The sequence below is a fragment of the Leucopleurus acutus genome (genome assembly GCF_964270905.1).
Source record: "Leucopleurus acutus genome assembly, chromosome: 2".
Taxonomy (NCBI): Eukaryota; Metazoa; Chordata; class Mammalia; order Artiodactyla; family Delphinidae; genus Leucopleurus; species Leucopleurus acutus.
Window position 1 is genome coordinate 124,902,256 of NC_139143.1, and position 18,385 is coordinate 124,920,640.

Genomic DNA, 18,385 nt, shown 5'->3' on the forward strand with positions numbered 1-18,385 from the left:
GAAATACATATCTCCTCTAAACCATCTGCAAGTTCTTTTAGTCTTTAAGTGCTCCTAAAACACATGAGAACATTTATGTAATACAACAACGATAACAAACTGCAATGGCTTTTTTTTAAGTATATACACTGAAGATATATATATATATATATATATATATATATATATATATCTTAAAATAACCAGTAGGTAATTGCCAGTTTAAAAATGCACAAAAACTTTGCACATCCATGCTCATTTGCACCTAGAAATTCTTTCCAGTTTTGGCAAGTATCAAGCACCTACTCAGTACTCTATATATGAGAATGACCTGCATTTGTATGATTCATCATTTACTGGTCATAAACTAAGAATATCATATGCCAGTGTGTATATGTATGTTGCCGTACTTTAAATTCATTGGAAAAAAAGATAGTTGTCTTTAAATCTTCACTGAGGCTGTTTGCTTAATTTTTTTCTTTTTTTAAAAAAATTTATTTATTTATTTTTGGCTGCGTTGGATGTTCGTTGCTGCGCACGGGCCTTCTTTAGTTGTGGTGAGCGGGGGCTACTCTTCGTTGCGATGCACGGGCTTCTCATTGCGGTGGCTTCTGTTGTTGCGGAGCCCGGGCTCTAGGCGTGCGGACCTCAGCAGTTGTGGCACGCAGGCTCAGTAGTTGTGGCGCACGGGCTTACTTGCTCCACAGCATGTGGGATCTTCCCGGACCAGGGCTTGAACCCATGTCCCCTGCATTGGCAGGCGGATTCTTAACCACTGCACCACCAGGGAAGCCCCAATTTCTTTTAATGTATTCATTAGAATTTACCAACATTGACCAAAGTTAACAATAACCTCCAATGTAAATTACCAGTCAAAAGCAAAAATTTGTGAAAATAATAATTTAAGTCTAATTGAACTGCACAGATTTCCTAGAGAATCTAAAATCAGTCTCATGGGGAAGATTAATTTTAAAACAGACCCCAGTTAATGAAGGGACTCTTTCTACAGAAATGCATTTCCCTATTATAAAGCAGAACTAGCTACCCTATGCTGTGATAGACCCACGACATTTTGAATGATTACTAAAATTCTTTGGGTTAAGTTATACAAACAAGCAAAAATAAAGTTTAAAATATCACTGAGAAATTTGGGGAAAGATTTCAACCCTTGATCTCTTGGTTAGCCATTATAAGGGTCTCAAAATGCCTGCTAATTGCCAACCCTCTCCTCGGCACTGGTAGCACAGGCTTTAGAAGATGCCACATTACAGATTTAAGGAGCCCTCTTCAACTGAAATTTCTGATGTTCTTTGTGTGTGTGAGAGTGTGTGTGTGTGTGTATGTGTGTGTGTGTAAGTGGAAAGAACCACACTAGCTGCAGATGGTCTTTGAATATTATTCTCTAGAGGTTGTGTTTCTTTTGTTCCCTGACATAGAAATGACACTGTGTCAATGACTCTAAAAGTAAAGCGCATTTGCCAATGTTCTTTGCATCCATCACTTGGGGTTTAAGTTCTACTGGTTTGCATTATCCATGGCAGAGCTTAGGAACTGCTATAATGCATGTCACCTATACACGTGCTCACAGAGCCTTTGTTTCTCTAAAAATTATTGACTATACACTAGAATTTTCAGAGGAAATGGTGATTACTTGAAAACTATGACTTAACAAGAATATCTTCAAACAACACTTGACCTCCATAATAATAAATGCAAGCAGTCATATCTGTCAAATATAACAAGGATAGGCTCATTCGAAACAGGCTCACAAGATCAGGCAACCTGACAGCCACACGTCACGTACGTGGAAGTCATTATAAAAAGCCACAACGAATCCACTGTGACATGACAACACACTAATTGAGGCTCCATAATCTGGGGTAAAACAGACCAGATCAAAAGAGGGCACTCCGCTTCACTGTGCCTAGTCTATAAGGAACTGCTATAGAGCAGTGACACCCCCAAATAGCCATTTCACTGCACAGGTAGTAGGCCAAGTAAATGCTACAGGCTTCAAGAGAGTTACTTGTTCCAAAAGCATCAATAACACAGATAAGCCCAAAATTGTTTTCAATTTGACTTCTGTGGCATTAGTTCATCACGTTTACCTCCAGTTGACAAAAACATGTGAAAATGCACAATTATACAGTTAATTTAACAAATTTCAAAAGCCAAATCTGACAAAAGTGCCCCCCAAACTATCTGGCTGAGGGTTGATTTTTCCAGTTAGGCTTTCTGTATTCATACATTAACTGAAATATTGCCAAAACTTTCCTTAATTTGGTCCTAGACCTACACTGATGTACCATCCTACTGAACTAGGTGCTTGTTTGCTGAGTTACTTTCTCTGTAACTGGTGACTCAGAAATAGCAGCAACCTTTAAGGAATTTTTAATGGAGCTAAGCTCCCAAACATGTAAGCTGATGATATGTACTCCACAGCAGCGTCTGGTAAATGTGTAGAGACTCTTAAGGACAGCCTTCCGTAGAAGAATATACACCCAGGGATCTAAGATTTGATTCCATGTTGCCATTCGAAGAGTAAAAAGGGTTCTTTCACAGGCACCCATAAAATCTTGCCTATTCATTCCAATGCTGGCCATTGTCACCTGCAAAACAAAATATGGAAATCAGCTGAGAGACATTTTCTCAGTCCTATAGTTTTGTTTTGCTTTTTAACATCTTTATTGGAGTATAATTGCTTTACATTGTTGTTTTAGTTGCTGCTGTATAACAGTGAATCAGCTCTACGTATACGTATATTCCCATATCCCCTCCCTCTTGCGTCTCCCTCCCACCCTCCCTATCCCACCCCTCTAGGTGGTCACAAAGCTCAGTCCTATAGTTTTTTAACTGAACAAACTGCTTTATGCTATTCATTTCACTTTCCACAAAGTGATGTTATTTTGCAAAATACTGAGAAGAAGAAATGAACAGTCACAGAAACATTGATGTAGACATCTGAATCCCTTGAATTCAAACTGATATCAGAACTACAAAAATGATAACTTATCTGGCAAGTCAAATGTGCACAAATAGAATGACCCAAGAGAGGACAAACACTGATCCTAGCAACAGACCTTTTCTTACTTCTGGGAAGAGAAAATTCAAAGCCAACACACATTTGTAAATTTCAATGAAAAAACTAAAGTGTATTTATGCAAATAAAGTATAGATAAGCTAAAGTTTGGATAAACTATAGAGTTTTAAAAAAATTATTTAGTGCATCTGATACTAATTTGCACGTGGTATGTTATATTGTTCTGGAATGTTACTTTTAAAATTTTCTGCTTGGTGACTACAATGATACTAATGTCTTCTCTTTCATATTCCCTTTCCTTCATCTCTTACCCTAGCCTTAACTTGGCTAAAATATTCCAAAATGCAATGGGATTTCCTAAGGGCTTTGAGGAAGTGGGTTCCCCTCTTCATTACCATTGAGACTTAACGATAACAATGTAGATTTTGGTCTCATGTGTCCATTTCCTGACCACTCATGATGTTAAAGAGATCATTTTGTAGAATAAGTTCCATAAATGATCCCAGCTATAGGTTAGAACTGGTCTAATCACTGAGCCCAGCTTTAACTTCTAAATGAACAACTGCAGAGCAAACAAGATATCTTTGAAAACACCTAGGATATAAAAACAAATAACAAATAAATGAACAAAAGGTAAAACGGAAAACTTAAGGGAGACTTAGATTATTATGCCACCAGGATTAAGAGAAGATGTAAAAGCCTAAAACCCAAATGAAAAGAAAATCAAGTCTTCTTGGTCTTCCTGATGGGTCATTATCAAGAAGAAATATCTTAATTTGGCCTGGTGATACTAATGGTTGAAGGAAAAATGTCCCTTACCAAAACCTTCATTACCTACACAACAAAGTAGAAACTCCTTAATTGCCTTCTTGATGATGCATCTGAAATCCTCCTCTAAACCTCCTCTCTCCTGCCAACACCCCCTGCTCCAACTGCTGTAAAGGCCTCATCTGTCCCAAATGCAACATTCCCTTCTGAACTTTGGCTTGTGTAAGTCTCTTCATTTTGAACTTCTACTCCCCCTTTCTCTGCCTGACAAACTCCTACCCATCCTTCAAACCCCATGTCCAAATGGGCTCACCTCCATGAAACTTCCCCCGACTTCACCGAGATGAACTAGCAAGTTGTGCTGCCCCAGCACCCTGTCTATACCCAGTTGTATCACTTGTCACACTGCCTGATAATTATGTATTATCCTGTATATCTATGATCATCTCTTCTTTTTATTTTTATTTCTAATATCTGGTATAAAGCTGATACCTAAGATGTTCTTAGTAAGTGCTGAATGAATAAAATTGTATTATTTTTTATTCATTGAGGCTATTTCTAGAAGCACAGCAGCTAGTCATCAGAGAAACATCTGCTCATCCATGACAGAGGTCTAATATCCTGAGGCTTAGAATGCTTCTAAAAGTTGTAACACAACACCATCCACTAGTAAAGTATTCCAAGGTGGTTTGTTGCCGCTAAAAGGAACAAGATCTTGCAGTCCACACAGATTCTTTGGGAAATGGTTCTTTCCTTTATGGGTCCTTTTGTAGGGGAAAAATGTATCAAACACAGAGAAAATTAGTCCCCATACAGTAGTACCTGGGTCAGGTCCAGAGTCCTATATCCCTGCTCCCCCAGTTAGCCAGCAGGATTGAAGAACTAAGCCTATATGAGCCCTGTTTCTCTCAGAAGAAAGCAGAGCCAAGCCCCAGTTGGCTATCGGATTGAGATATTGGGTTGGCCAAAAGTTCGTTCAGGTTCTCCATAACATCTTACAAGAAAACCTGAACAAACTTTTTGGCCAACCCAATATTTTCACTTCCTGTTTTTTCTTTACCCATCAAATATGTGTTGATTATCTGCTATGTGTCAGGAAATGTGCTAGGCACTGAGGACACAGTGGCAAACAAAGCAGACATTTCCTGCCCTTATGGAACTTAAAATCTATTTGCTGAGTTCTGGGAGGGTTTTTTTGGTTCAAGAATGAAGGAATCAATCTTCCTCTTGCCTCATGAATATTAAGTGAATGCGATTCCTATTTATGACTAGGTGTGTTCCTGGAGATTTCAGAGCCCAGCCAAGACATGGCTCTGTGTAGTCGGGAACAAAGATGCTTGGTGCAATTGCATGGAACAGCTGGGCCTAGTTTAGAAACAACCTGAAACTAACACAACATTGTTAATCAACTATACTCCAATATAAAATAAAAATTAAAAAAAAACCCACCTGAATTACATGACACACACTTCTCTGACTTGACTCTCCTCCCTCCCTGCAAGCAGCAGTGTGGTCACCAGCCGTGAAAAGCCATTGAGTCCTCTGCTGAGGGCAGCCAGTACCCAGGCTTCTCTCCAGAACACCGGGGCAGTGGCCAGGCACTCCCTCTCTCTCCCTCCCTTGACCCCCAGCCCCAACCTGGAAGAGAGGTTGCTTTAGGGCCTAGCTTGGGAGAAGCACCAACCACTTACCCACCAGTAAAGATGTGGGTGGAGTATTCATGTAAAAGAAAGATCATAGTATATTGTTGACAATAGTATATTATTGAAAATTCAGGACAACCAAGTATGCAACAAAGGATAAATTATGGTAATTTCATGTAATGGGAAAAAAATGAAAGCATTGATGTTTGTGATTCAGTCTTAATTTTTTTTAAAGCAAGTTACCAAACTTCGCCCTATGGCATGTGCGGCATCTTAGTTCCCCAACCAGAGATCGAACCCATGCCCCCTGCAGTGGAAGCAGAGTCTTAACCACTGGACTGCCAGGGAAGTCCCGCAAGTTACCAAACTGTATTCACTGTATGATCCCAATTTTAAAAAATAATAATAATTTTGTGCACGCATAGAAAAAAAACCTGGAGTGTATTTCAATATTTTCCTTTGTTAACTCCAGATAGTAGAACTACAGAGGATTTTGATTTTCTCCTTTGGTTTGTCTCTAATTTACTAATTTGTTGGATAGCTTGTGCATCGCTTTTGTAATCTGTATCTTTTCTTCCCATGTAATTTGTTGAAATATACAGGCATACCTTGTATTGTTGCTCTTTGCTTTATTGCGCTTTACAGATACTGCATTTTTTTCTTACAAATTAAAGGTTTGTGGTAACCTTGTGTTGTCAGGTGATGGTCAGTATTTTTTTTCGCAATAAAGTATTTTTAATTAAGGTATGTACATTGTTTTGTTAGACATAATGCTATTGCACAGTTAATAGCCTACTGTATAGTGTAAATATAATTATGTATGCCTTGGGAAACCATAAGTTCATGATTCGTTTTATTGCGATATTCAGCTTATTGCAGTGGTCTGGAACCGAACTCACAATATCTCCAAGGTAAGCCTGTACTATGGTACTAAAGAATCAGAGCTATTGTTAATCATTTATGAATGTCTATGTGTATGTGAGAGAGGTGCTGCAGAATTGCTGGGGAATTTCAGCCCTGATAAACCTGGTAGAAGGTTGGGCGTTGGGGTAAGAACAGGAATGTCTACCATTTTCCCTAGGCTCCATCAACAGTCACCTCACAAGCCCTGAAAGCATTCTTCTCCAGCCAGCCCACCGGAACTTGGATTCCAGAAAGCCATGCACAGATTCTCATCACACACGCAGCCTTTCATCTAGTTTCCAAGAGCTACCTGACATGTAACTATTATGTGTTATTTTCTAAAATATCTTCCATTGGACCTTGGCAGGTTACAGTTGGTCATCTTTGTTTATGATTAGAATTCTAACTGAGAAGTGGAAAGGCCAAATGTTTGGATACTCTATGAAAAAATAAATTAATTAACCTGATACTTCTCAAGACACTCAACATTAAGACAATAGAGAAATAATGAAATCAAAGACGTGTATGGGCCAGGGTGTTTATGTTCATTGCTAGCTGCAAAGAGCAAAACAGGTGTTAAAATAAAATCTCCATTTATTTGGGCCCCATAGTACAATTATATCAACTGTTAAGGTCACCAAATTAATGAATCTACCAGGCTACTTTACTCACAGATAATAGAGCTCATGGTCACTCAAGTTTTATTCTGGAAGTTACTCCATCATCCCCTACCCTAAGTCTGTATATTTGTTGACTGGTATCAGCACTCCAGTGGCTGCTCACAATGAAAAGCAATGGTAAATTCAAGAATTATAATTCTGTTCCTTTGAGTAATCACGAAAGTAAATCAAGCCAGCAGTGAGTAGTTTGAGTGTCTACTATGTCCAGGCCTTGTGGTAGATGCTAGTGATGCAAAGAACAATATTTAGAGAAATCCCAACATATATTTTGCTTCTTTATCTAGTTTTTACTTCTGTCTCTGCCACTAAAATATCATCTTTTAGGCACGTGTTTTATCTGGTTCTCTGCTGTATCCCCAGCGCCTGGCATAGAGTAGGGCAGGTCAGTATTTGTTGAATGAATTAAATGAATGAAGTCCCTATGATGAGAGACTGACAAGAAAGCAAAGTTATCATTTGTAAGTAATATAATAAAGACATATAAAGGGTACCGTAGGCAGAGCTATTTGCTGGTACATGATCACAGATGCAGTAATTAAAATAATGAGTTTTTGCAATTTTTCTAGTACATCAAAACTTCATTTACTCAGACTTCACTAATTATGAATTTTGTTTCTGCTAGAGTTTGTATTTCTCCTTGGCACCATTTTTTAAGGAAATTTAAATGAATACATAATCAAAAAACCATTTCTGGTAGAATGTCCAACTTCTTTAGATACAAAACCATTTTCTAGCATTTTATTAACATCTATTTTCATATGAACAATGTCTATGACAACTATACATGGTTCTCATCTAGTCACTAAAGCAGGTATTTTCACACATAGCTTTCATTTTTTTTTTTTTTTTTTTGCTGTACGCAGGCCTCTCACTGTTGTAGCCTCTCCCATTGCGGAGCACAGGCTCCGGACGCACAGGCTCAGCGGCCATGGCTCATGGGCCCAGCCGCTCCGCGGCATGTGGGATCTTCCCGGACCGGGGCATGAACCCGTGTCCCCTATATCGGCAGGTGGACTCTCAACCACTGCGCCACCAGGGAAGCCCCTCACACATAGTTTTCTTATTCCAAGAAGCAGACCATTCCTTTCCTCCTTTCTGTCATCATAAAAGACTTAGTTCTGGGACACTTTCTTTGGGGACTGAAAGCATACACAGAAGTACAGTTCACTGATTAGCAAGTTATTGTCCCTTATAGCATGGTCATCCAGAGACTGATCTTTAGGGTTGGCACTTGAATAACCACAGAGATGGGGGCTAATTGTGATTATGCGATTACAATCCAGTCTTACCAGATGATGACAATGGTCCATCTGGAAGCTTTACCAAGGAAACATTTCATTACACCTCCAAGTTTGAGAAGTTCAATCTATGTGTTAATTTGGATAACTAGTGAGTAAAGAACCAGGTATAGATGAATGATTTTTAAATGTCACAGCACCTATGAGTATTGCAAATTAGAAATTTCATTTCATGTTCATTTAAATTGCCTTAATGGCAATTTTGGAAAAGGTACATTATATAAATCACTGAATCCATCTCAATACAACAGGTAACTTTTAGAGTTGAATATATTTGTGGTGATTTAACTCTAGCATTTATTCTTAAAATAGAATATTTTATCTCTGCATCAGTGACTACAAGAACCTTGAGAAAAAAACTTACTCTAGTGTAACTCCCAAATAATAGATTTTTTTTTAAGTAACAAATTGAAATGTAGAGGCTCTAGCAGGATATATCTTTCAACTATGAACTTTTCCCATACATGAATTTTATAAATTTCTACATTGTTGAATATAGAAGGTAATATTTCACTCATTTCCTATTTATTGAATACTCATTAAAATTAAGACAGTATTTGCACATGGTGAATGATTCAGAGATAAGTAAGACAGAAATATTATAGTGCAGGGAGAAACGGACAAAAACACGTGGTATTTCTTACACCACAACTCTAGAAGAGCTGTGAAATGTTGTCTATCCCTAAAGTATACATCAGTGCTGCAAAATACAAACACTTGTACAATAAATTTTTTTTTCTGTTTTATTTGGTGATAGAGGATTAACCAATGGTCCGATTGACAGCACATTTTTGTCTCTGCCTAAAGACATGGACAGTTACAAAGAAGTGAGAAAACAGGGCATGCTATATGAAGATAGCTCCCCCTAGAATGGGACTGTCCTAAACCATAATATTCTGTATGCATCTTTGCTGCTTCGTGCCGGCTGAGGAAATTAGGTGCAAAATGAAGAGCGGGAAAAAATTTCAACTGAACAGTGCATAGAGAAGAAAAACCGTATAATATTTGAAAGAACAAAATATTAATCTTTCTAGAGAAGGTTCATTTGTAGAATCTGTGTATTTTCATTTTCTATTCCGGTATCTTCTCCGAGGCCTGCACTTTTTTTGAGTCTGTTTAGAGGGAAAATTTATGCCAGAACTCCTAGGAATAATCGTCCACATGGTCCCCTGCTGCTAGGCCTTACAAAAAAAAAAACAAGTCTTATATTTTTTTTCTGACACTTTTCAAAGGAGTAAAATACATTTTTCCCAGAATACAAAATATAACAAAAATTTTAAATAAATAAAATGTATATATATATATATATATATATATATATATACACACACACACACACACACATATACATATATATCACATGTGATTTCTTTAAGGAAAAAAATATAGGAAATGTGAAATGAATACAATCAAAAGATATGTTCTACAAACCAAATAGAGATTGTATTGAGCTACAATGAGAGAAACTTACTCATAAATGAATGAGAACAAACTATACAGTTAAGAGAACATCTTTACTACAACTGCAGACTCTATCATAGAACTGGACCACCATCAAAACACAGGCCAGGGCTTCCCTGGTGGCGCAGTGGTTGAGAGTCCGCCTGTCGATGCAGGGGACGCGGGTTCGTGCCCCGGTCTGGGAAGATCCCACATGCCACGGAGCAGCTGGGCCCGTGAGCCATGGCCGCTGAGCCTGCGTGTCCGGAGACTGTGCTCCGCAACAGGAGAGGCCACAGCAGTGAGAGGCCCGCGTACCGCAAAAAAAAAAAAAAAAAAAACACAGGCCAGCATCAGACCATAAGAACTGGTCATCCTGGCAGTTATGGGATCCTAAATCATGGGAAAGGCAGAAAGTCTCCTGTAAACAAGAGCAACATGCTATGCCACCTATGAGTAAGAGATACAGCCACAAATAATAACAACTAAAATTAGAACTGAGTACTGCCCTGTGCTAGGAAAGCTCTTTTTATGTATTAGGTCAAATAAACCTCACAATGACCTTATGACATATGTACTATTGTTATCTACACTTTACAGATAAGGGAACTATGGTTCAATAAGATAAAGGACCAGTCCATGTTAATGTCAGGGCCTGAATGAAAGCATGTCCAGGGCTTGTCCTTCTAATTACTACACCAAACTGCCTAAGGGTCCTGCAATTTACTTGCTCAATATTCTTACCAAACTTCACTCAGGAGAGTAAACAAAGCTTCCTAGGGAGTGGGAGACACTGAGAGAGACACTTGCCTGAGGGAACAGAGCTCTCACCGCAACCAGGCCTAGAGAAGGCGGTCCGGGAATCTTCTGCTCCAGCCGACCTCTCCGTCCACCCTGAGGCAGTGGTGGGGATGGAAGAAGAAAGCGGGGCAGGATTGAAGCCCTGCTCCAGTTGTAAAAATGCCTGAAGGAGCCCTTCTCTTTTTCCCTTCAGATTAACACAGATATATCCAACTTGCCCCTATGAGAGGCCAAGAATAAGGCAGAGGCCATAAAACAAAGTTTAGGATTGATGTCTCTGAGTCAGAGGGGTCCGAGGAACTATGCTAAAGTTTCTTGGCCCAAATCTAGTCATGAGCTACAGTAAATGATTATGTGATTTTGTGATCACTACCACTAAGACCTACGTTCATGTTTCAAAGAAAGCAAAAATATAATTTAATCCTGAGAGAAGGGAAAACAAAATGTGCTTCATTTATTATGTACACATGTACCTGTCTACATCACTTCACCTGAGAAGACAGAATCACAAAATCTTAGTGAACACAGGAAAGTTTCCTTTATCTAGTCCAGTCTTCTCCACAAAGCACAAATCCCTTGCAGGTGTCCTTAAGTAACTAGTGGGAAAGACTCAGCACTACTCATGAAAGAATCTCTGCCATTTTAACTGTGTGAGTTGTTGAACATTCTCTATTATCACAAGCTAAAATTTATTCTATGTATCTTAATTTTTCCTCTCCGGAGCATCATGGAATAAGTGCACTTGTTTAATGTCAGCCTTTCACATACTTTAAAGATAACGCTGGTCTTATATTTTCTTCATTTCTTCAACTGCTTCCCATACAACACAGTTTGCAAACTCCTGGCTGTCTACCTCTTATACCCTAGTTTCATTCTTCCTTTTAAGAATTGCACTGGTCAGAAATAAAATTAACATTCTATAAATGGTCCAGTAAGTACAAAGCTCAACGGAACAATCATTTCCTGTTATCTGGACAAACTACCTACCTGTGCTTCCAGGAGTATGTCAGCTAGTTTTTCCTTGGCATGCAGCCTATGAATGGATCCTAACTCCTAGCACATTATAGGAAATAAGCTTCTTATTAATTGTACTCTTAGTGAATATGTAGAGTAAGATAACCTTCACTTTTCCCTGCTTGTTTCCAAATTATTCACACTTAGATATATGAATGTATAAATATACATCAATATATTCATACATCTAAATATATGCAGAGTTAGAATCACAGATTTATGACTCTGTCAGTGGATTTACTTCATGGTATAAACATCCAGTTCCAGAGCCTCATATGTCAAACCTGAAGCAGCACCAATGCATACGCTCTTTGATCCACTTTGATGATGTCCCTCAAACCCACATCCTGTTCCCTCTTCAGTGTCTTATCACTTAAAAAACAGAACATTATATTACAGGCTCCTAACTGGTCTTCCAGACTCAACTTTTTTACTTATTTATTTATCTTATTTCAACTTCTTTATTCTTTTATCAAATATTTCATAAATGCCAAAAACATGTCATTTTCCTGTCCTTCCCTCACTGGGAATGACGTATCCTTCTATCCTTCCTACCCCATCTTCTCCAGGAAGCCTTCCCTGAGCTCTCTGTAGCTTGGTAATCTCTCATTCTAAATACGTTCCCATCATGTTTGGCACCACTTCATGAGCATTGACAGACATAGTATCAGCGTAATACGAAAAATATAATGAGATAATGTCAGTATATGTATGGTAGTCCTTCAATTATATTGTAAGTGTCTTGAGGATAGGAATTATGTCTTTCACTTTCTCAAATCCTTCTCCTCTACCTTACGCAGGACAATAGGGAAAAGACTCCCACAGCTTAGGTGAGAAAGACAAGAAGAAACAGGCAATTTCAAGAACAGAAGTTCAGAGATTTAAGCAGAAAGCAGGCCTGACAACCCCAGATCCAAGTCAAGGATTCAAAGTGAAAAACAACAGACATAAAAGAAAGCTTACGTGGACATGTGTTTCAACGAATGCCTCAGATATTTCAGACCATTAAGTTTTAGTCTGCCCAAAAGTGCTTATTTACTTAAAGAGACATGGTTAATTACACTGAGTTTTAAATATTTAACTTTTTTAAGGTTAGAAATCAAACATCTCCCCAGAAATCTTTCCTGTCCTTAGGGAAGGGTCATAGTCTCTGGTCAAAACTGAGAATGATATGGGAGGGTGAAGAGGACAGATGCAGATGCAGAGATTTCCACTGGCCAGATCCCAGAAGGATTTGGGAGTTTGGAAATGGGAGGCAGGGGGAATGGGTGCATTCAAGGTGCTACAACAGAGACTTCTCTGTCTTAGAGGTTAAAAAGCTTGTACTGATTATCATACTAAGTGAAGTAAGTCAGACAGAGAAAGACAAATATCATATGATAGCACTTATATGTATGTAAAAGATGATGCAAAAGAACTTATTTACCAAACAGAAATAGAATCACAGACATAGAAAACAAACTTATAGTTATTAAAGGGGAAAAGGGGAGAGGGATAAATAGGGAATTTAGGATTAACAGATACACACTATACATAAAATAGATAAACAACAAGGACCTACTGTATAGCACAAGGAGCTATATTCAATATCTCGTAATAACCTATAATAGAGAAGAATCTGAAAAAAGAATATATATAAGAGTATATAACTGAATCACTTTGCTGTACACCTGAAATATTGTAAATCGACTATACTTCAATTTAAATCAATAAATAAACGCCAAAAATACAAACAAAAAAAAAACATTGTATATCTATACAAGAAAGTACTGTAAGAAAAAAAAAAAGATGTGAGACACTCTTGATATATTCTAATAGGGCTGTCTCTGTGGCACATTGTTAAGGGTGAAAAAGCAAGGTGCAGGAAAGCATATATTACATTTTGTATGAAGGGGAAAATAATTTATACATATATTTATGTTTACCTGCATATTCATAAAATGTCTTTGGAAGAATAAATAAGAAACTAATATCAGTGGTTGCCTGTCAGGGATGGGACAAGAGTGAAAGAGACTTACCTTTTTAAAGTTTTTGAATTTGAACCAAATCAAAACATAATGCAAACAGTAATTCCAAAGGAGACAAAACAAAACTGAAAAAGTCAAAATGAAAAACTTTTTTGAAACACTGATAAAATAATTTTTACCTTCATTCAGATAAATTGTATAATCTTTAAAAATTGTGAGTCACTGTATTGTACACCTGTAACTTACATAATATTGTACATCAAGTATAACTCAAAGAAAAGATTTCAAAAATTGTCTAAAAATTTATCTCATTCTTTGAACAAGAATGTAATGTTTACTACCATTTAAAAAAAAAAGAGCGAGCTTGTGCCATTCTCGCATTTTCTACATAATAAGTTGTTAGATTCAACCACTGTTAAATCAAACTCACTGGTAATCAGTTTCATTTAATTTTAGAGAAGCCACCTACTGCTGGCCATTGGATATTCCTTTCAGTGTCTGACACCTCCAGTCACAAGAGTGGTACAGGAAGACTAGGCCCACCTAAGGTGGCTTGGGCATAGTAGGAATAATGGAATCCCAATCTGTCTTCAGTGGAGGGTAGAAAGGGAAAGGAAAAGTCATGTTGGCACTAGATATATATTAACAAAACTCCCAATGGTAGTTACTATTTTTCTGATACTGCAGATAAGAAAACTAAATCACAAAGACATTAACTTGCCCAAGTTTGCACTGCTGGTAAATGGCAGAGGCAGGATTTAAATCCAAGTCTATCTGGCTTCAAAGCCTGTGATCCATTCCCAGTAATGAGACCAGTAGTGCTATGTTACGTTCATGAACAAGAAGATAAAAAGAAAATAACAATTAACATTTAGTGAGTAGTCACTATGTTCCAAGCACTGTTTTAACACTTTATACCTAATATCATTTTTAAACCTGTTAACTCTTTGAGGAAAGCAGTATTATCCCTATATTAAGATGAAGGAACTGAAGCACTGAGAAGTTAGGCAGTTTGCCCCAGGTCACCCAACTAAAATGTGGTGGAGTCAGGATTTGAGGAGTGGGAGATGGTGAATAAGGATTCACATACTGGTCTCCCTGGCATTGGTAGGTCTCATTTTTAAATCTCTAGGTTTCTATTTCTGTCTGCCTATGTCTAGTTGTCTTTCTATCTGATTCTAGCACTCTCTCACCCGGTATTTCTATTAATATACTTTCACTAGTAACTTTTATTTAAGTCGGGAACATATGCTTATAAATGTATTGCTCCACATCTCTTGTGCCATAACAACAGATGCAACTGACAGGTAAGTCATATGAGTTGGGTACCAACTTAGGCTCAGAAGGACGGTTGTCAAAAAGCTGCAAGGGCAGAGGAGAGCTATTTATCCAGAAGGGAAAGGTATTTTTTTTTAATATTAACTAATAGATGTAAAGTGATAGAATAGACAAAGCTCAGCATCGTGGTTTTTTTTCTTCTTCTTATCTACCCCATGATAAATGGCATGATTATCATTTTATTAGTCTCTTTCCTCTCATCCTTTTGACTGGTCTTCAAATACCCTTTTGAATCTTTTTTTAATCCACACTTCTAATTGTTATCCTTAGTCGATCATTTCTGTTCTTAGGCAACATTGAAAATAAAAAATGGGTAGGAAAAAAATTTTAAGTCTTAGAAAAAGAAAACGTGTATGAAAATATGTATGTTTCTTTATATGTCCTACCTTGTTATAAAAATGATTTGAGGCATTTTACTTTGAATTATGCTTTTAGCAGTATTGTAAACTCTGGTTTTTTCTAGCTATGAGTATCTACCTTAAACCCATGGTTAGGCTAAAGAAATATTGGTTATGCTCTAAACATTAGCAACGAGAGATGCATAAGATATTCTCACCCTAATCAAGAAATGTTTATCTAAAATGTCATGACTAAGATAATTATTAACAACTCACCTATGATTTAAAGAGAGAACAACTGGTTGGAAATCAATTGTAGTATTGGAGGTGCACTATTTGGGGAATAAAAGACTACTTTGACTGCTGGCAACACTGTTGTTCTTTTTTAACATCTTTATTGGGGTATAATTGCTTCACAATGGTGTGTTAGTTTCTGATTTATAACAAAGTGAATTAGCTATACATATACATACATCCCCATATCTCCTCCCTCTTGCGTCTCCCTCCCACCCTCCCTATCCCACCCTTCTAGGTGGTCACAAAGCACCGATCTCCCTGTGCTATGTGGCTGCTTCCCACTAGCTGTCTATTTTACATTTGGTAGTGTATATATATCCATGCCACTCTCTCACTTTGTCCCAGCTTACCCTTCCCACTCCCCGTGTCCTCAAATCCATTCTGTACGTCTGTGTCTTTATTCCTGTCCTGCCCCTAAGTTCTTCAGAACTTTTTTTTTTTTAGATTCCGTATATATGGAATATATATATGGAATATATTAGCATATGGTATTTGTTTTTTTAGATTCCATATATATGGAATATATTAGCATACAGTATTTGTTTTTCTCTTTCTGACTTGCTCTGTTTGACAGACTCTAGGTCCATCCACTTCACTACAAATAACTCAATTTTGTTTCTTTTTATGGCTGAGTAATATTCCATTGTATATATGTACCACATCTTCTTTATCCATTCATCTGTTGATGGACACTTAGTGGCAACACTGTTTTAATAGCAAAAGCAGACTGTAGCAGTAAGGTGTTTCAGGACAGATGTTAAGGTGTTTCAGTAAAACATCTGTTTCAGTAAAACATCTGTTTTTCCAAAGAGAAATTTCCTACAGGCAAAGTCGGTTTATTACTACAGAAGTTCGGAAGGACTTTCTAAAGCCTTCTCTAGGCTCTAGCACAATAATTTATTATGTAATGGGAATTTTTAATGAAATGAGTGTCCCTTTACAGAGAAAAAACATCCACCATTTTTAAGAGAAAATCAGTCATTGAAAAAGGCAACCTAAGCCCACAGACAAAATGCAAAGGCTCTCAGCAACCTTATGGGTAAGTTTGTTACAAACTCTTTACAAATGAACAAATTGAGACACAGAACACATAACTAGGTAGAGTCTGGCTCAGGATTATAACCAATGTCTATTTAAATCTAAAGCATAATATGAGTATAGTTCAAAATGAAATCAACATATACTTCTGGTCAGGAAAAAAAATCAGGCCTCACAGATTATCCAGTCAATTTAATTAATAATTCCATTTCATGGCAGCACTTGAGTCAGTCTGGTTGTTTGGTCACCAGGATAAGACAACTTGTTAATCATTGAGATTTCTTTTTTTACTTTCTGAACTTAATTCTCTGGAGAGATATAGTTACACTTTTAATTTTTCTTTGGGGTATCTAAGTAGCAAACTTAAATTTGTCTTCCTTAGTTGTAAATCAGTGTATACACTAGCATTCTCTAGACAACAGTCTACTGGCGTAAATCCAAACAAATTCACTCCCATGTGAATTTTCAGCTGTTTCAACTGTTTCAGAAGCACATACATTGGCTCCAATAAACAGTAAATTCTATCAAGAAAAAGACTTTGTCTTGTGGACTCCTTTATCCCAAGTGCCTTGTTCAATGTGCGGTATATAACAGGTGCTCAATAAATACCAAATGAAAGAATGAATGAGAAGAAATTTTATGGTCCATGGAGGTCACAAACCATGACTCTTATTTTACCCTGCGCTGGGCACATAGTGAGTGCCTAACTGAATTGGTATACAGTCTTCTCAGTAATGCAGAAAACCATCCCAATTGCTGCAATGGCCACATCATATCATAAATAAATGAATAGCCAACACTCATCAAGTTCATGATACTTCTATGTTCAACATCCAATAGAAGCAGAATTAATGGGTTGTAGGGTTTGGGGAAGGGGGATCTTTTTAAATTTATTATTTTATTTTATTTTAGGTAAGAGACTCAGATATTTGAAGTGGTAAACTTAGACCTTAAAAGTTTGGCATAAGCATGTCATTGATGTGTCTCTTTGAAATGATTTTGGGAATGCAATTAAAATGACATTTTTGCATTCCATTAATCATCACTTCCTTAAGACCTCAGAAAGGCTGTCATTTACTGGTGTATTAGCATCATCGCCATCATCATCAAAAATTACAATAAATTCTTTTGTTAGTTTAAGATACAGTTAAGATTCAGAGGCCAGCAGTCATTGGCTAAAATCTAAAGCATTTTACGACAATATGAAAAATTACTGCATTTATACCATTTAAACCTTTAATCCCATAGCTTTTTTAAAAGTCATAAAAATTCAACTTTTAAATAAAGCCAAAACTCTACAATGCAGTATATAGTTATTAGGTTGAGTTGATGTTCTTTCTGAAATAAAGTACTGACTGGGGGACCTTCAAGATGTCAGAGGAGTAAGACGTGGAGATCACCTTCCTCCCCACAAATACATCAGAAATACATCTACATGTGGAACAGCTCCTACAGAACACCTACTGAACGCTGGCAGAAGACCTCAGACCTCCCAAAAGGCAAGAAACTCCCCACGTACCTGGGTAGGGCAAAAGAAAATAGAATAAACAGAGACAAAAGAATAGGGATGGGACCTGCACCAGTGGGAGGGAGCTGTGAAGGATGAAAGGTTTCCACACACTAGAAGCCCTTTCGTGGGCGGACACTGCGGGTGGCGGAGGGGGAAAGCTTCGGAGCCGCAGAGGAGTGCACAGCAACAGGGGTGCGGGGGGCAAAGTGGAGAGATTCCCGCACACAGGCTCGGTGCCGACCGGCACTCACCAACCCGAGAGGCTTGTCTGCTCACCTGCCGGGGCGGGCGGGGCTGGGAGCTGAGGCTCGGGCTTCGGTCGGAGCGCAAG

At 37.8% G+C, this 18,385-nt stretch overlaps 1 protein-coding gene across 1 annotated transcript in view; it reads right to left on the bottom strand.

The window, feature by feature from the left end:
- Window positions 1–2,297: 2,297 nt before the first annotated feature.
- Window positions 2,298–18,385, bottom strand: part of PTGFR (prostaglandin F receptor) — a gene marked incomplete at both ends in the record, with an annotated part of 52,682 nt that continues 36,594 nt past the window's right edge. Inside the window, one exon of the mRNA XM_082863352.1 lies at window positions 2,298–2,588. Within this exon, the coding sequence (XP_082719478.1) occupies window positions 2,298–2,588 (291 nt within the window). The remainder of the gene's footprint in view (window positions 2,589–18,385) is intronic.